Below are 17461 nucleotides of genomic sequence, written 5' to 3'. Positions count from 1 at the left end.
GTGTGTGTATGTTTTTGTTTTGTTTTGCTAGTCCTGGGGCTTGAACTCTGGGCCTGGGCTCTGTGCCTGAGCCTCTCTGTGCTCAAGGATAGTGCTCTACCACTTGAGTCACAGCACCATTTCTGGCTTTTTTCCTGAGTAGTTTATTTCCTTGCTTGGGCTGGCTTTAAACTACAGTCCTTAGATCTCAGTCTCCCAAGTAGCTAGGATCACAGGTGTGAGCCACTGGTGACTGGCTTAGCCACTGTTTCTAATACCCTTCAACCATGAAATGAAGCATCTCCCTGGAAGAAATGAATGACTCTCAGGTGAGGAGAGGAAATGTGCAAGATGAGCTTGGAGAATACTATATTTCCAGAAATAAAGAAGTACTAAAAATTAAAAAAAATAGATGGGAGTTACGACAAAGGGCTGCCGGAACCAATTAAAAAACAGTTCCCACTGGCCACACCTAGAGCAATTTGAGCAATAAGGTAAAGTCTATGACATTATAACCCAAAGTCCCGAATGCATATCCATATGGGCTAGGAATAAACTATCAGATACCGAAAGAAGTGAATTCTGAGTAGACCTCATAGGCCTTCTCCACTACAGGAGATAGCCAGCCCCCCCTGCTTCCTTAGATGTGGATGGCACACCCCAACTTCTTCCAAAAACTCACAGAGGCAAGGAGGGAAGATGCAGAAATCTTATAGCAGAGTAATCTGATAAACCACCACTGCCAGCTCCACGAGGTGATAGAGGCTCAGGTAGAGGCATGAAGAGAAAATCACGAGACAGATTGTACTTGAGTGGTATTCTACAGGATGCCTGATCAAGCTCCCCTCTCCCTCGCCCATTCCCTGCCCCCCCAAGACTGGCAGACTCATCAAAACCAGGGCAAGTTGGAGAAGCTGGGACAGCTAAGCAAAACTGAAGGATAAGGGTGACTAAGTTGTGTTTTCACCGCCCCCCACCCCAGTAAGATTCTGGACCAGATTATATTTATATGGCATTTGTACAAAGTGAAAAAAAAAATAGCTAAAGGAACCTGAATGAACTGTTGGCTTTTGTTAATAGCAGTGGATAAATACTGGTTCATTCATGATAAAAAAATGTACCATAAGACTATGTTAATGATATGGTTCTGGGCTTTGGGCATATGGGGAATGTTCTGTACCATCTTCACTGTTTCTGTGAAACTGTTCTGCGATAAGAGTTGAACACAAATGGCATCATCTCCGTGACTCCTCACGGAAGCTGGTATGAGGACCAGAAGAGAGAATGCCCATCCATGGCACCATGTCTGTCTACAAAACATCCTGACTTGACCCCACCGGTGTCCGTGATATACTCTGTATAAGTTACTTGTGTTAGCTTGTTTCTCCAAGGTGATTAGATTTCTGATTTTCATTTGTCTTTTTTTTCCTGTTGGGTTGGTACCCGTGTTTCTCTTCTTTTCTCTCGCTCTCTTTTCTTTTTTTTACATGGATTGACCAGATATGAATAAGATCCACTTCATTTCTGTTGAGCAACCAAGACAAACACATAATAATGGTTCATGTACTGCAGTTACCTGGGAGGGAGGCTACTAGATACATGCAGTTAGAGCAACTGGGTATTAACTTTGTAGCTCTTGACTTTCGTGATGGCCATTTGTAAAGGCCCTTTTACTGCTCCAGAAGGATCTGTCTGCTGAGAGAGGCTCTTGCTTGAATGTCACTTGATACCATGCTTTCCCCAGTTCTTTCTTTTTCCCTTTTTTTCCTTTTTTGCCAGTCCTGAGGCACTGTCCTTGAGCTTTCCTCAAGGCTAGCACTCTATCACTTGAACCACAACAGCACTTGCAGCTTTTTTACGTAGTGGTACCAAGGAATCGAACCTGGGTCTTCGTGCATGCTAGGCAAGCACTCTTACCACTAGGCAAAACTCCGGGACCCTCCCCAGTTCTTTCTAATCATTGCAATTGACTGCAAAACTGTAAGCAGGTGGGGAAAGTTTCCTTGTGGGGGAAAATATCTATAGGATAGAGAAATGTCTAGAAGAGAAATTTGTGTCAGGTGGAAAGTTTTGTGGTTGTTACTGATTCCTCTACAGTCATAACTAGGCAGAAGAGAAATATGGAGGTGGTAATAGACACATATGTATATATGCACCCGCAGCTTTGTATTTCTTTACTTTGTTGAGGGCAGTATTTATGGATTATGACCCAAATCTTAACCCATTCTGCTCTCTTCACTCAAAATCCTGTTGTTTTGCTTTTCTCCAATGTAGACCTGGAAATCCAGAAGTTCTCTTGGGTTTTCCCCCCCAAAAAATATTTCCATCAAAGAGAGAGCAAAACAAAAATTCAGGGCAGGGAACCCAGGTCTACATACTTGTCCAATAAAATGAAAATCACATTAAAAAAAAACATAGCCACAAAACAAAACAACAACAACAACAAAAAAAACCCAGAGCATTAAAAAAAAAAAAAACCCTAGCCACGAAGGTTGGTTTGATAATTCTTAATGGTTTCCCAGAGATGGGATTTATTTAATATTTCTGAATATCCAGTGCCTGCAAGCTAGCCTGGAATGGCTGTCTAAAACTGCCAGAGATTGGTCTCGTGTGGCTCTGCATGCAGAAGTGAGAACTTGGCTTTGGGGCAGGCTCATGGCCGCTTTCAAGCCGCATGTCGTCGGTGGGCCCCTCCGTCATGCTTCCTTATACTCAATAAGCACACACTGCCCCGGGGGTAGTGCAAGACTAGGCTGAAACTATCTGAAAGCAAATACTCTATAATGGAATATTAAGCACTCTGTTTAATAATATTAAAGCTGTCCCAAGACATCCTGTGAGAAACATCTCTCTCTATGTATTTTTCCCCCTTTAATGAAGTGCTTAGCATTTTCCCTGGCAGGCCTGGATCCATGCTTTGAGCAAAGGGGTAGGATGGGACTTCCGTTCTGGCGTAGAGAAGCTCATGTTTGAGATCTGTTGTTGTTGTTGTTGTTTTTAATGAGATCCACATATAAAAGAATATTTTTTTGAAATGAACTTCCAGAAATGCAAACAAGAGGTCTTGTGTTGTTGTATTGTTGTTATTGCCGTTATTACTATCTTTTTGTCTTTGTTAGCTTATTAGGGTAAAGGTGGCACAGACATGGAGGGACAAAGGGTTGAACAAATGCAGCCGTGATACTTATTAGGCACTACGTCACGTTGAAAACGAACTGTACAGCTTGCGGATGGGGATGGGAGGGAAAAACTGGGAGAGAGCAAAGGAAGGTGTGACATTATCCAAAAGGAAATGTACTCTTAAACTTACTCATGAAATTGTAACCCCTCAGTACATCACCTCTACGATAACAATAAAATATATTTTAAAAAAGAAGATGTATCTTTGAGCCATTAGTTTTATTAGTGTGCCAATGTCTTTGGGTGTCTCTGTGCCTCGTTTGATCCGTTTCTTTAAAAACTATTATTTCATAATCGGCGCATAATAATCGCACATGTGTATGGGGTACAGTGTGACGCTGTGATCCATGTGCATTCTGGGTAATGGTGACATTATCGATCACTGTGAACGTTCGGCGTGCCAGACGTGGTGGTGGTTGGCCAACACGTTCAAGTCGCTCAATTCCTGTCTGCACATGAAGCTGGCCAGCAGACACCCACAGTTTTATGAGGCCTCTCTGTTCTCCATTCCGATGCCAGCTCTGATGTCCTATGATCCTTCCGGTATTGGCTAGCCTCCTGGCAAAAGCACAGCTTCCTGTTGTTCTTCTAATCCTTGTTTGTTCTGATTATTATTCCTATTGAGCGTCTTTTGGTACAGATACTGTATTGGTGACAAAAGCGACCTCTCCGGTGACAGGACCCCATGGGGCCTGGGAACCTGGGGTGGGGGAAGTAGAGGCCTTCTGATCCCATGCTTTGGCATCGGTTCCCCACTGAAGATTATGAAATTGGTTGTTGTAGACAGGCCTGCATGCAGCCAGCTGTTCTGCCATTGGTGTCCCCCACGGGTGGGAACGGATGTGATCATGGCAGGAGGGATGAGTAGAAATGACCATCGCTCTGTCTCCCTTCATTTCCAGATACCACCCAGATGAACAATGCAGTTCCCACCTCGCCTCTCCTCCAACAGATGGGCCACCCACATTCGTACCCCAATCTGGGCCAGATCTCCAACCCCTATGAGCAGCAGCCGCCGGGGAAAGAACTCAACAAGTATGCCTCCTTAAAGGCAGTCGGTAAGGGCGACCTGCTCGGGCCTGCTTGCCACCTCCTCCCTCTCCTCTGCTTGCCTGCTTCCTCTAGATCCTCCCCACCTTAACGTCTTGGGATTTCCATTTTCTATCGTTTCTGTTTCTTTTTTCCCTTCTCTGCTTTTTTTTCTGCCTCTTTTGTTATGTCCCTTGACTCTATCTTTATCTCTCTATATTCCTCATCATCATCGATCATCTATATTTATCATCATCTATGTTCAACATCATCTCCATCTATCTTCGTATCTATCTTCATCTTCATCACCACCACTATCTATCAATCATCTATTTATCATCTATCTTTATCATCATCTATCTTCAACATCTATCTATCTATGTATCTATCTATCTATCTATCTATGTATCTATCTATCTATATCTTCAACATCTATCTATCTATCTACCTACCTACCTACCTACCTACCTACCTACCTACCTACCTACCTATCTCTACCTATCTATCCATCTGTCTACTTGTCATCTATCTTCTACCTGGGTTTCTGAAAACCAAAGTCCCTCAGCTCCCTCCTCTGGACACATCTCATATCCAGCCTTGCTGTGGTTGATGGTCAGGAGTGGGGCAGGGGGTGGGTTGATCGTGGTGGATACCTGTGTGTGGAGAGCTCCTTCTGGTGATGGAGGAGGGTCTGGGTACTCCTACGGGTTCCCCTGAGGCATCAGTCCCTCACCATCTCCTCTCTGCCCTGGCCAATCCTCAGGGTTCCTAGATGTAGAGTCTGGATCTCTCAAGCCCAGCCAGGCCTCACCTTCCCCTGCACAGCCCTCACCAGCATTGAGGCCCACAAGCAATGCCCAGTTCTATTTCAGGCAGCACCTGGCCTTGCAGCCCAAAATGGTCTTATTATTTAGAGAAGCCTGGGGCTATACTGTGGTTTTCCTATAATCTTGCATTAGCTCCTAGCCTTGGTGATCCAAAGAGGAAGGCACAGCATGGGACCTTGGTGTGACCTTGGCGCCCTGCGTTTGGCTCAACCTCTCTTGATGATCCCATTTGGGGTCACTAGGAACCCTGCAGCCCTGTACGGTCTTTCCAACTAGTTCTATTCAAGCCTCATGTCTGTGCTGCACTCAGCCCTCATTATGCCTAAGAGCCTGCTAAGTCCATACTGTGTGTTAGCATGGCATACACATCCTAAGGATGCTAAGAGACTCGTGTGTTACTAGAAAGGGTCAAGGATGGTTGCCTGGAAGAGTGAGAATTAGGGCATCTTCACTGCTGATGGAACTGTTGGAGCCTTCAGACGTGCTTTGCAGGCCTGCCTCCCTTTTGAGCACCACCGCTCCGTGACAAATGGCATCTGCTGTGATACGTGATTCTTCTTCTTTAGGTATTACAATTCAAAACACAAAATCAGCTCAGACATACATTTTCTCTCGGAACCCAATGCTACTGCCTTACACAACTCAGACTCTTCTTCCCAACTCGCCATTCTTTGGATAAATAAGGAATAAATGCTTTTCCTACATGGCACCTTGATTTTTTTTTCTTTTCTCCAGGAATTTTTCTGTATAGGGCTGTGTTAGGCAACAAACATCTGGAATTAACTTTGTAGGAAGAGTACATACTGGGTGGTCTTTGTGCAGCCTTTCTCCCCTGCAAATCAGGAGTCCTGAAACGTTTCTCGAATGGATGAATGAGCATGTCTTTGACAAGAAGCAATGGCTGGGGATTAAGGACATAGCCTTAGAAAACAGAAATACCTCTCCTGGAGAGCCCTCCCTATTTCCTAGATGTGGTTGATGGGCCCCTCCTCTTCTTTCTTTCTTTCTTTCTTTTGGTTCTTGGGGAGTTCCTGGGGCTTTGACAGAATCACAGGGGTCTTTGTGTCTCCAGTGACCAGAAAGCCAGGTTAGATGGAACATAAGCTTGAGTTAGAGGTTATTCAGAGTCTAACATCTGCCTGTATCCCATAATTAATGTCCTTCCGAGAGTTCTTTGTGAAGGCATAATGTGATTGTGGTGTGAATGATGAAATATATTTCATTAGCAGAATCATTACCACCCAGGAGAAGAGTTGTTTAAAAGAGATGATTCGCATCACTTTCTACAAGTTTTCATCCAGTGACTAGAGGATGGAGAGGGGTATACAGCTGGCTCAGGCTCACTGCCCAGGTCAGAAATGAGGCTGGAAAAGCAGATTTCTCTCAGGAGGGTCTGATATCCTGAACATCAGATGTACAGTGGGAGGTTCCATCCTGGCTCAGGCTGCCGCTCTTTACTTAGCCAGCACTCAGGGTTTCAACTTCTTGTAGAAAAGTGATTTGGTTCTCCATTGTGGTCCCTGTTCTCCTTTTCAAACTACAGGTTACATAATACTACTTGTATCTTGTTTCTAGAATGGCTGTGGACCACGAAACGCACCTCCTCCATCTCCCCACTTGCTCTCCTTACTACCTCATTTTATTTTATTTTTTTTTGTTGGTTCATGCAAATCATCCTTTAACAGGTTTAGCCAGGAAGCTGTCTCCTGGCCGCTGCTGCCTTGTCAGATGGGCAGTTATGCTGGGAAAATGGCCTCTGGATTTTCATAGGTCCGTGTCAGCAAGATCGAAGTATTTGTGAAAATATCCCCTCATGTTGCTTGGTGGTTCGGGCAGAGAGGGCTCCTGCCTCTAAGACCAGGAAAAAGAAAAAAAACATTTTTTAAAGGATCGACCTTTTTCTGATAGATGTTGGGAGCAGGGAGGTACTTGTACATGAACCTTCATCTCCATTCAGCTCCTTGCCTAGTTTTGTTTTTCCCTTTCTGAGTTTCTGAGCAATGAACTCTGAGGCTGAGTAAGATTTCTGACCTCAGCCCTGGCCATTCAGTGTAAGCAAGAGACAGAGTGGACTGACATTTGTACACAGCTAATAAAATGCTGTATGCCTTCATTTTTTTTAAAATTAAAAAAAATGGAATCTTATTTTAAGAAAATATTTTCTATTTTGCTATTTGACAGATGATTGACTGTTCTGCCAGAATCGTGTTACATTTCTCCAATAGTATATATATATATTAAAAAAAAACACCTTAGGAACAATAGCTTCAATGTGACAGACATTCCCTCTTTGTCCTTGCTGTGGAAAGCCAGAGGAGAGGCACAAGGCTCTCAGCCATAGATTGATTGATCGCTGCTAGATTAACACTTGTGTGTGTGTGTATCTCTATATATAGATACACACACACATATGTATATATTCTTACAATAGTGTGGTTTTAGAAGATACTCACACTAGAGTGACCACAATCCCCATTAATAAGTCATCATATTGAATAGTTCCTCATTAACCTTATTTATTTATTTATTTTATTTTTGTCAGTCCTGGGGCTTGAGCTCAGAGCCTATGCGCCATCCTTGAGCTTTCTCAAGGCTAACGCTCTGTCACTTGAGCCACAGCCCTATTTCTGCTTTTTTTTTGTGTGTATGTGGTACTGAGGAATTGAATGCAGGGCTTCATGGATGCTAAGCAAGTACTCTACCAATAGGCCAAGCTCCCCGCCCCAGCCTTTATGGTTTTTTTTTTTTACTTTTTTTTTTTTTTTGCCAGTCCTGGCCTTGGGCTCAGGGCCTGAGCACTGTCCTTGGACTTTCTCAAGGCTTTGCACTCTACCACTTGAGCCTCAGCACCACTTCCAGCTTTTTTTCTATGTATGTGGTACCGAGGAATCGAACCCAGGTCTTCGTGCATGCTAGGCAAGCACTCTACCACTAGGCCAAACTCCCGGCCCCTGTTTTTTTTTATCTTGGTCCATCCTAATTCCATCTGGAAGAGGCACTCCTCCCCTCCCCCCTCTCGTTTTCATCCAAAAATACTCACCTCATGTCCATGAGTATTCTGAAGTAGAACGGAGAGATGTGAGCATATGTTCTGTAGTCCTTGTGCCATTTTACGACATGACCTTTTTTTTTTAATTCACTGGAGGTGTGAAGGAAAACTTGCCAGTGCTGAAGAAGGCTTGCTTTGGCTAGACAGAACAGAAGCCCCAAAGGAAAAGCACTTGCTTCCAAGGCAAATGATAATAGACTGGTCTTGGGGGTAGAATGACTCCTTTGGAACCCATGACTCAGGAACCCACCAGCCTCATGCCCAAGGAAAAATATGTGGCTCCCTCACTATTTCCAGAAGAAATAAGTCATTACCAGTCAGGGCCCACTTAATTTTAGCTTCCTCACCCTTCTCCTGCCACTCACATGTCCACTCTGAGTGAAGAGAGGGTGTTTAGATCCTGCAAAGGAGTAATGTGGCGATTTGGGTGTCCTTTGGCATGGCTGGAGAGGCCAGCTAGAACTGTTTAAATGGGTCTGGAGCTGTGCCCTGTAATCATTCAGATCACAGACTGTTCCCTGTGTCTGCTCTCAGCTGGCAGCCTGATAATAATCTCAGGGAAATTGTGAAGAAAGTGTTCTGGACTTGGTCTGCTAGACGCCCAGATAGACTCCTAAGTCAAGAAAAGACACTGGTTAATAAGTGCTTGTTGACTGGTCAGGTGTCCAGCCAGTAGGGAGAGGCCTTTGTGGGTGGGGGTCAGGTAAGACCCTGTCTTATGTAAAGGGGATCACTGAAGAAAGGCATGCAGTGGGATCATGGGCCTTCTCTTCTTCCTTAATCTTGTAAGCAGGGCCATACTGGGATTCTCATAATTATATGAGAATCTTCCAGATCTCATTTGGTTACATCTTGAAAGGAAATTCAATGGGAAGAAATCAACCTAGAATAACAACAACAAAAATTCCAGCTACACATTCCTTAAAACACCATATAACTCACGAGCATGTTCCCTTAAGGGTGGAGGGGAATTTCATTCTTGTTTAGCAAGAGGGACTGCTTGGAGAAAATTGAGTGAGTTCATTTATTCACTCATTCACTGAAATATATATATATATATATATATATATATATATATATATTTCACAGTACCCAGCATTTGGAAGTGACAGTAAGAAAGGCAATGGTTCCAATCTTGAATGTGAAGCTGGGGTCTGGGAAGCTGTGCTCCCTTTTCTGGAGTGGGATTCAAGGAAAGCAGAATAGAACTTGACATCTGGACATCAGGCATTGGGCTGAGTGAGCTAGCTCCCACCACTCTTTCTTCCTATGAGCTGACATTCAAGACCAGAAGTTCTATTTAGCAATTCTCTGTCTCAGATTAAGCGCACACGTCTTGGTATGTGCAGGGCACTGATTCTGATCTTCTGCTAGGCATTAACATAGTAGAGCTTCTGTGTATCACAGCACATCGTTTTATTCATGGAGTTTTATGTCCGCTGTCCCTGGGTCCTCTGAGGCCTGGTATGCCTGAAGGTTGAAGCTGAGACACACAAAAGTGTAGAGGTCTGAGAGTACCAGAAACACGGGCTGTCCACCAAACAAATGAGCATCTCTCGGTTGTTATTCTTTTAGGCAATTCTGATGGTGACTGGGCGGTGTCGTCACTCACGTTGCCAAAAGGTACCATCTGGATTTCTCTGGTTCTTTTGTCCAGGTGTTGTCTAATGTGACATCAATCAGTGAAGGCCAGAGAGCCCTGGTTTCTGTGTGTGATCTGGTATTTGTGTGTGTGTGTGTGTGTGTGTGTGTGTGTGTGTATGTGTATGTATGAGTGTATGTGTTGTGTCTGTGCTCAAGGCAATTGTTAGACGGTGTGCTACCCCTTGTTTGCCAATATTTGTTGCCTGAAGGGGAATTCATCTATGAGAAACCATCCCAGGTAAGACTTGCAGAGATTATTATTACTTTTATTTCTCCTCTCAGGAAACTATAAAGGCAAAATGGCACACGTGTGCACACACACACACACACACACACACACATACACATAAACATTAATTCTGGGAAAGAACACAACTTCTGACAGAGAAGTAAATGCAGTCAAATGGTTGAGTTGAGTCACAAAGCATGACGAGGCTGGCAGGGAGAGAGCTGTTCATAAGCATGGTGGAGGTGCCGGTTGACTTGAGTGGGTCAGTTAACTGGCCAGGTTACTTTGGCCAGGTGGTCGTTTCAATGAATGCATTAATTTCTTTCTCTGGGCTGAGGTAATGGCCCTTTACAACCATTTGTCACTAATTCTCCAGTGGCTCTGTTGCTTGGGCATTGTCATTCCTCTTCAGAGAAGAGGTGGTGGGAGTGAGTGGGGATAAGTTCATGTCTGTCTAAAGTCATCGGCCTGCTAAGTGGTAGAGGGAACCTTTGACCCCTTGTCCATCTGACTCCAGTGACTAAACTTTTTCCTACTGTTGGGACGATAGGTAAAGTTCTTTTCAGAATTCACCAGAAACATGGTTTTCATTCATTCTTATGCTTGGCTGAGGAGATGCCTCTTGGAGACAAGTGTTGTTGCCTGCCTGGCATTGGTGGAGGAATGGGGAGGAGAAAATGAACTGGGGGTAGCTGAGGGTGTGATGGGAGGAGGAACCACTGGACTTGGGGTTCTCTCATTTGAGTCCCCCTCCCCTTTCCAGTATAGATCATCTTCATCTGGAAGGTTATTATGAGACAGGTGACAGGGCTAAACTGCAGAGTTTTCGATTCACCAGGCTTTGGGTGGAGCCCCAGGAATTGAATGGCTAGCAGGGTCCAAGAAAACACCAATACCACAACTGGGGTACCACTCTGGAAAACCCACCACAGGAGAGAAATCTTGCTAAGAAGGTTATAAGCCCATTGCATGAGGACTCGAGGTCCTTTTTCTGAAGCTTAGGCTTTGATCAGGCCTCCATGGACTCAAAGACAGCAAGGTTTGGGGAGGAGTCCCACATTAGGAAAGAGCGTCTTGCGTGTAGCAAGAAACCCCCGACTGACTGGTTGTTGCCTTGAAGAGACAGGGGAGTCTTCTATTAGATAATAACTATTCATATGTCAAAGTTCGTTTTTAAAAATGTGGAAATTTAGAACACGAGAGACCTATGAATTTGAGAAGCATAAACCTTTGCTTCTCCCTCCCCCTTCTCCCCTGTGAAAAAGAAAGCCATTCGGATCCCATGACAGCCACTGGATCCAGACTGGACCCGAGCCGTCCTTAGGCTAGCCTTGTTATTATCTGATGCATTCAGAAAATAGCTCAGGACAGGATGAAAGCATGGGTTGAATGCAATTTTTTTTGTAACCAAATGCATCTAGTTCTATCTGTTCTGCTAAATTCACCTTTGTTGTAAATTATCTTGGGAGAGTTGAGGGGTGAGCAGTTCCAGAGAGGCCCAGGTGGAGGGAGGCATTGGTCTTCATTCTAGAATTTCCTATTCAGCCTCCAGACCCATCAGGGATGGGGACCTTTATTCTGCTAAAGGACCTTTTGGGTATTTATAACATCCTTCACGAGCCAATCCCGCCCAACAAGGGGTACATATCTCTCTCCTGTAATGTACCGGATGGTTTGGGAAGTTTTTGTGGCTTCTGCAGGCCTGGTGTTCCTCCATTGCTGGTAGCTGGGACCAGGAAGACAAGGCTAGGGGTTTATCTTACCCTCTGTATATTGAGGCCATCATCATCATCATCATCATCATCATCTTTGTTAATTTTGGCATTACCAGGGTTTAAACTTAGGGCCTCCATACTTCCTAAGCAGGTGTTGTACCATTTAAGTCATGCCTCTCCCTCTCTCCCTCCCTCCCTCCCTCCTTCCTTCCTTCCCTCCTTCCCTCCTTCCCTCCTTCCCTCCTTCTCTCCTTCCCTCCCTCCCTCCCTCCCTCCTTCCCTCCCTCCCTATTCTAGCCTATTCTTCAAAGGGAGAGATAAACCAGGCGTGGTGAACTTAGAGTCCCACAGATCTGAATTCCATCCTGCCTACCCCTCCTCCCCCTACCCCCCAGGCTTGTTAATCTCACAGGCTTCTTCCCATCATCCCATCTCTCTCAAGCAACTATTTTCTGACCTGTGACATGGAGACATCACATCGCCTATGGTTGTGAAGATAAGGTAATGTTTAAAACATGTGTCACAGTAACAAGCATGTGAGAAAGTGGCCAGTCCCAGAGCAGGGCAGTTACTGATATTATTTTGCTATAATATATGCTATCATCAAGTGAGCAACATCTCCAAGCTGAGGGGAAAAAAATTAATCACAGTTGGCACAACAGTTTAACCCTTGGTTTCCCAAACGCTGTTGACATCAGCTCAGTGAAGGCCATAATATCCAGTCCTACCTGATGTGTTTGAAAACCCAGTCATTGTGAGAGCCTGGGACGGGGCCTGGAGGAGGTTGATAGGGGCTTGGTGTTGCTCAGGGAGTTTAAGTGAGAAAGGAGAGATGTAGGAAAGGTGCTTCTCGCCCTTGCCGTCTATGACTTTGCTTTGGGAGAGAATCCTGTCTGTAGACAAGGAATGACCAATATCACTGGGGTCCCTTGTCACCTCTGAGCTGTCGCCATGCACGTCGCCCCCTGGTGGTTATGGTGGATGATCCATCCATGTCTGGCCCTGGGAAACTTCTGGGCCTTTTTTCTTTTTCCCCCCATTACGGGAAGACACCACTTCCCAGCCCAGTGGACAGTTATAATCGAGATGAAGTGTGCCCTAGAAAATCTATTTCCTGACGTGAATCAGAATGAACTGAAGTCGGTGGGGACAGCCAGCACGAGGCTGCGAATTAAATGTCCCTGGTTCTGATTGGACTCAGCCTGTATGGGGATCCCTGCCGAACCTCTCACTTCCTCTGAACTTCCATCTCTGCCCTTGTTGAAATAAAGGTGACAGGAGTAGCCATATTCTACTGGGTGTGTGTGTGTATGCAGGGGAGGTCTAAGAGTTTCTGTAGCACTGAGAGCATGGAACCTGGTACACAGTAGGTGCTAGATACGCGTAGAAAGGCAAGTTCTCACAAAGTGTCTGCCCGCCTCTGCTTTAGACACATTTCTTATTCAGGATGAGGTGAAAGAAACACTCTTCACTCACCTTTTTCTGCTTTCACAGCTAAAGAAACCTAGGTGCCTCCTCCCCTCGTCCCAAGATAGCCAAGATTGCCTAAAGCTCCCTCTTCCCACAAAAATTACATCTCAGCAGGATCAAGTCTAGAGCTTGAAGAGAGGGAGAGGCTTAAGGACATAACCTACACACATACCTATATCACCATATTCGTTGGGCACTGGTGGCTCACACCCGTAACCCTAGCTACTGAGGAAGTTGAGATCTGAGGATTACAATTAGAAACCAGCCTGGGCAGGAAAGTCTTAAGAGTCTCTTCAGTGAACCACCAGAAAACCAGAAGTGGAGGTATGGCTTAAGGTGATAGAGGGCTAGCCTTGAGCTGAAGAGCTCAGCGACATTCCTCAGGTCCTGCGTTCAAACCCCACAACGACAATTTGGAAAAAAAAAAAAAACCATCACAATAGATGCTGAATAAAAGTGTGAATCCTAGGCCTACTTACTCCATCCTCAGGGCCTGGGACTCAGCATTCCTCTTAAGTGCCTCTTGTGTCTACCTAACTTTACTTTTGAGTCTTTTGCTAAGACTCAACCACAGGTAACAATGTCTTGTCCTAGAACACCAATATTTCACATGCCAGTATATTTTTTCCAACATGCATGCCTTCTTTTTTTTTTAACATTTGCTGAAATAAAACTGTTTCCCAGTGGTGGTTTGAGCTGGGCCATAGCTGGAAAGTAAGGGCTTCAGAAAAGCAATGATCTTAGATTTGATTTCCTATACTATCTCTTATTAGCAATAACAGAATCTCTGGTCCTTTACTCCTTCATGTGTCAAGTGGGGGGGGGGGAATGATATTACCTTGGCCTCATTTTAAAAGAGAGTTTGAAATATGGGTTTCTCAGGCCAAAATTCTAGAAGCATATTTAGAAAGGCACAAAATGCCAGGCACCAGTGACTCATAACTATACTCCTGGATACTTGGGAGGCAGAGGTCAGAGAATTGTGATCTGAAGCCAGCTAGACACATTAGTGATACTCTATTTTACCAGCAAGAAAAATAGCTGGAAATGTTGTGAATCAAGTGGATAGAGCTCCAGTCTTGAGTGAAATATCTAAGGGGTGGTGCGTAGGCCCTGAGTTCAAGTCCCAGTATTGGCACAAACACACACAAAGACATGAACCACAGAGTTAACTTTTGAAATGGAGGTTTTATAATCCGTTCTCCATCTTGCTCTCCAGCTGCTTTTAAAAGTCCAGTAAGATGGGCCAGGAGTTTAGCCTAGTGGTAGAGTGCTTGCCTAGCATGCACAAAGACCAGGGTTTGATTCCTTGGTACCACAGACATAGAAAAAAGCCAGAAATGGTGCTGTGGCTCAATGCCCAGGTCCTGAGTTCAAGACCTACGACTGGCAAAAAAAATTTAAAAGGACAGAAGATGAGGCTTAAGTGGCAGAGCCCTTGCTTAGCAAGAGGGAAGCCCTGAGTTCAAACACCAGGACTGCCAAAAAAGTAAAATAAAAACCAAACCAAACCATAGAGATCACGGAGATAAAAATAGTTTCACCAAATTCTAGTTTGTTCATTCGTTCTAAAGAAACAGAAGCATCTCAGCCAGACTTGTTTGTATCCAGGAGATACTACAGGAGGCACAAGAAGAGAGGGAAGAAATGTCATTGGGCTACAGCTCCATTGAACTGCCAGCATCCCTGCAGCCTGTGCTGGGGGAACAGAAGCCTTAACCCTGCAGCTCATGAAATGTTCTGGCTTTTTGCAATTTCCTGATTTGGGTTATTGGTTTTGGTAGCAAGCAGTAGGATACAGTGCAGGAGGAGGGGGAGGTGGGGCAGTGAAGTGAGGTGATGTGTGTGTGTGTGTGTGTGTGTGTGTGTGTGTGTGTGTTTTTCCCCCTTTAATAAAAATCAAATCCCACTTGCTCCTGAGTTCAGCCTTTTTGGAAAGTACATGCAAGCATTAGAGCTTCGCTGAGCTTCTCTGGGAATCCACAAGGCATGAAATGAACCACCGGAGATGGTTCCCTGGTTTTCAGAAAATGCCATCGCATCAAGATCGCAATAAATGTCTTCCTACTTTGCAAGTATGCCGCTCTGAGCAGAGCCAGCCCGCCCCGTTCATCCCAAAGCCACCTAGCGTGTCGTCCACGGCATGGAGGAGGCGTTGAACCTACCTTTTGTTAACCGATTATTAAAGGCGAGCCGAGCGTGACATTGGAAGGAGATCCGTTGTCTTTTCGAAAGGACGGAGAAACAGGAAAGTGCTCAGATGGAAATCAGAGCGCTGCCCGTTCCATGATTCGGTGTGGCACATGCTCATTGGGTGTGCTTGGGCATGGTGTGTAATGGGTACTGAGGTGGCCGCTTCGTATTAAATGGGAGATTTCGGATTATTGCCCAACTCTGAACAAATGGCTCCGGTAAGTGGAATGAAATGGGTTTCCATTCTGGGGTGTGTGTGGAGAAGTGGAGGGCTGGGCTGTCTGTCTATACCATTGTGGGTAGGAATGGAGGAGGGGTGAGGCTCATTCAAAACCAGGGCCTTCCTGGAAGTAGGTGACTGAGGGCTGTGTGTCTGTACCCGTCATTCCCAGCCACAATGATACTGGGTAACACAGGACCTCAGATCTTACGGCTTGTGATTTATAGAGCTCAGCATGTATTTAGATCAGGAAGTCTCGTTACGGCGGCTGGAGGCGGGTGTTTGCTGGAAGAATGAAGGTGGCTTCACTCGGCTTGCACTATGGGTCTCATCCTTAGCGAGTAGAAGCTAGATACAAGCTAAGGGGGATGGTTGAGGTACAAGGGGAAAAAAAATCCATCTACTTTCTGTTTGCATGGTGCCTGTAAACATCAGTTCTTACACACGGAAACATTCAAAAACCAGTGGTTGGGGAAAAAAAAAAGAGGCTCCTTTTCTTTTCCTTTCTTTTATTTCCTGGAGTTTGAAAGGGACAGGGAAGGACATAGTAATAGTTCATGTAATTGCTCCCTCCTCCCCCTCCCCCACCAGTGTCATCATTAACCACTCTGAGGTGACTCCAGGAAGATAGAGTCAAGTGGCATGTGGCCAGATTACTGCTCCGTCACTGATCTTTCTTTAAGCCCACCAGTTGTTACAAAGTTTCACCAGCCCAGAGGTTGCGCAGAAGACAAACTACACCATAAAGTTCTCAAAAGAAGAATCTCCATGGAGCTGTCATGCTGGGTGGATAGAAAGGCACCAAGAAAAACACCCTCTATCTTGGGCTCTGTAGTGCTGAGGGACTCTAGGGCCAAAGCCTGTCCACTTTGGCTTTGGCTGAGCAGTCTTTGTAAGCAGCAGTCGCACCAGCTGATCTGCCTGAGGTTTTAGGACTGTTGACAAGAGGAGATTCAGAGGCCACCACAGCCAGGGAACTTTACAAACCCCAACCTGAGCATTTCCATAAATCACCCTGGCAAAGATGGTAAGAGCCTCCTGTCAGAAGCTTTTGGGGTAAAGACAATCAAGGACCAGCCTCCTGGACACTCCTTTCTGGTTTCTTCTCTTAGAGGGACATGTTCAGGAACAATCCCATGCAGTGTGCCTTCCTTAAGGCCTGCATCAGACACAGTTCCCTCTGTGAGAGGTGACATCAAGATAATTCATCATAAAGACATGTCTCCCATCTCCTCATCCCTCCCTAACCCTGTCTATCCTGTTGGGGAGTTTGTTGTTATTATTATTATTCATTTTCTCTTCCTTCCTGCTTTTCTTGTTTCTGCCTGCTGAGACAGCCTCAGGGACCCCTTTACAGCATGTATTTCAAAAGAAGAGGAAGCAATGCCTGGGTGTTTTATGCACAGTATGAACTTTCCCCCTTTTACTTTTTAATTTAGCTTGTGAAGGAGGAAAAAAAAAAAAAAGGAAAGAGCAGAGACCCAGAAACCATTTCTAGCCAAGTCAAAAGTAAATATTGTCTGGCATTTAACCAAAAGGGCCTATCAATACAGAGATTTAACAAGATGTATGTTTCTCTCTCATGTAAGACCCCAGAGGGGTGGGTTGATGGGGACCCAGGTTTTTGCAGCCTTTGGGTTCCACCATAGCTATAGTTGGTTGTCACCAGAGTGTGACAGGCGGCTTTCTCTCACTGTGACAATACGTCGGAGACAATCAACTTAAAGGGAAGACAGGTTTAACCTGGGCTCACGCAGTCTCAGAGCTTTCAGTTCATGGTGACTAAGGGCCTAAGATCTTAACCTTTCTGCAGCCTCCCAGTGTTGCCACCAGCTGGTGTGTGACTTTTTGTCTTGGGACAAGATGATACAAAACAAGAGAGGAAGGATTTGTTTTGGCTCATGGTTTAAGTGTAGCCTGGAGAGG

General features: G+C 45.1%; 1 protein-coding gene across 2 annotated transcripts in view; it reads left to right on the top strand.

The window, feature by feature from the left end:
• Positions 1-17461, top strand: part of Shisa9 (shisa family member 9) — a 188337-nt gene that overhangs the window by 160899 nt on the left and 9977 nt on the right. Inside the window, exons 3-4 of one of the 2 annotated variants that reach the window (XM_090324745.1) lie at positions 4062-4217; positions 9640-9687. In XM_090324745.1, the coding sequence (XP_090180871.1) occupies positions 4062-4217; positions 9640-9687 (204 nt within the window). The remainder of the gene's footprint in view (positions 1-4061; positions 4218-9639; positions 9688-17461) is intronic. The other variant, XM_090324746.1, reaches the window with a different exon arrangement.

The sequence above is a fragment of the Megascapheus bottae genome, chromosome 36 (assembly GCF_031878675.1).
Source record: "Megascapheus bottae isolate mThoBot1 chromosome 36, mThoBot2.hap1, whole genome shotgun sequence".
Lineage (NCBI taxonomy): Eukaryota > Metazoa > Chordata > Mammalia > Rodentia > Geomyidae > Megascapheus > Megascapheus bottae.
The sequence above is the reverse complement of the archived record's forward strand: the minus strand, read 5'-3'. Positions and strand labels throughout refer to the sequence as shown.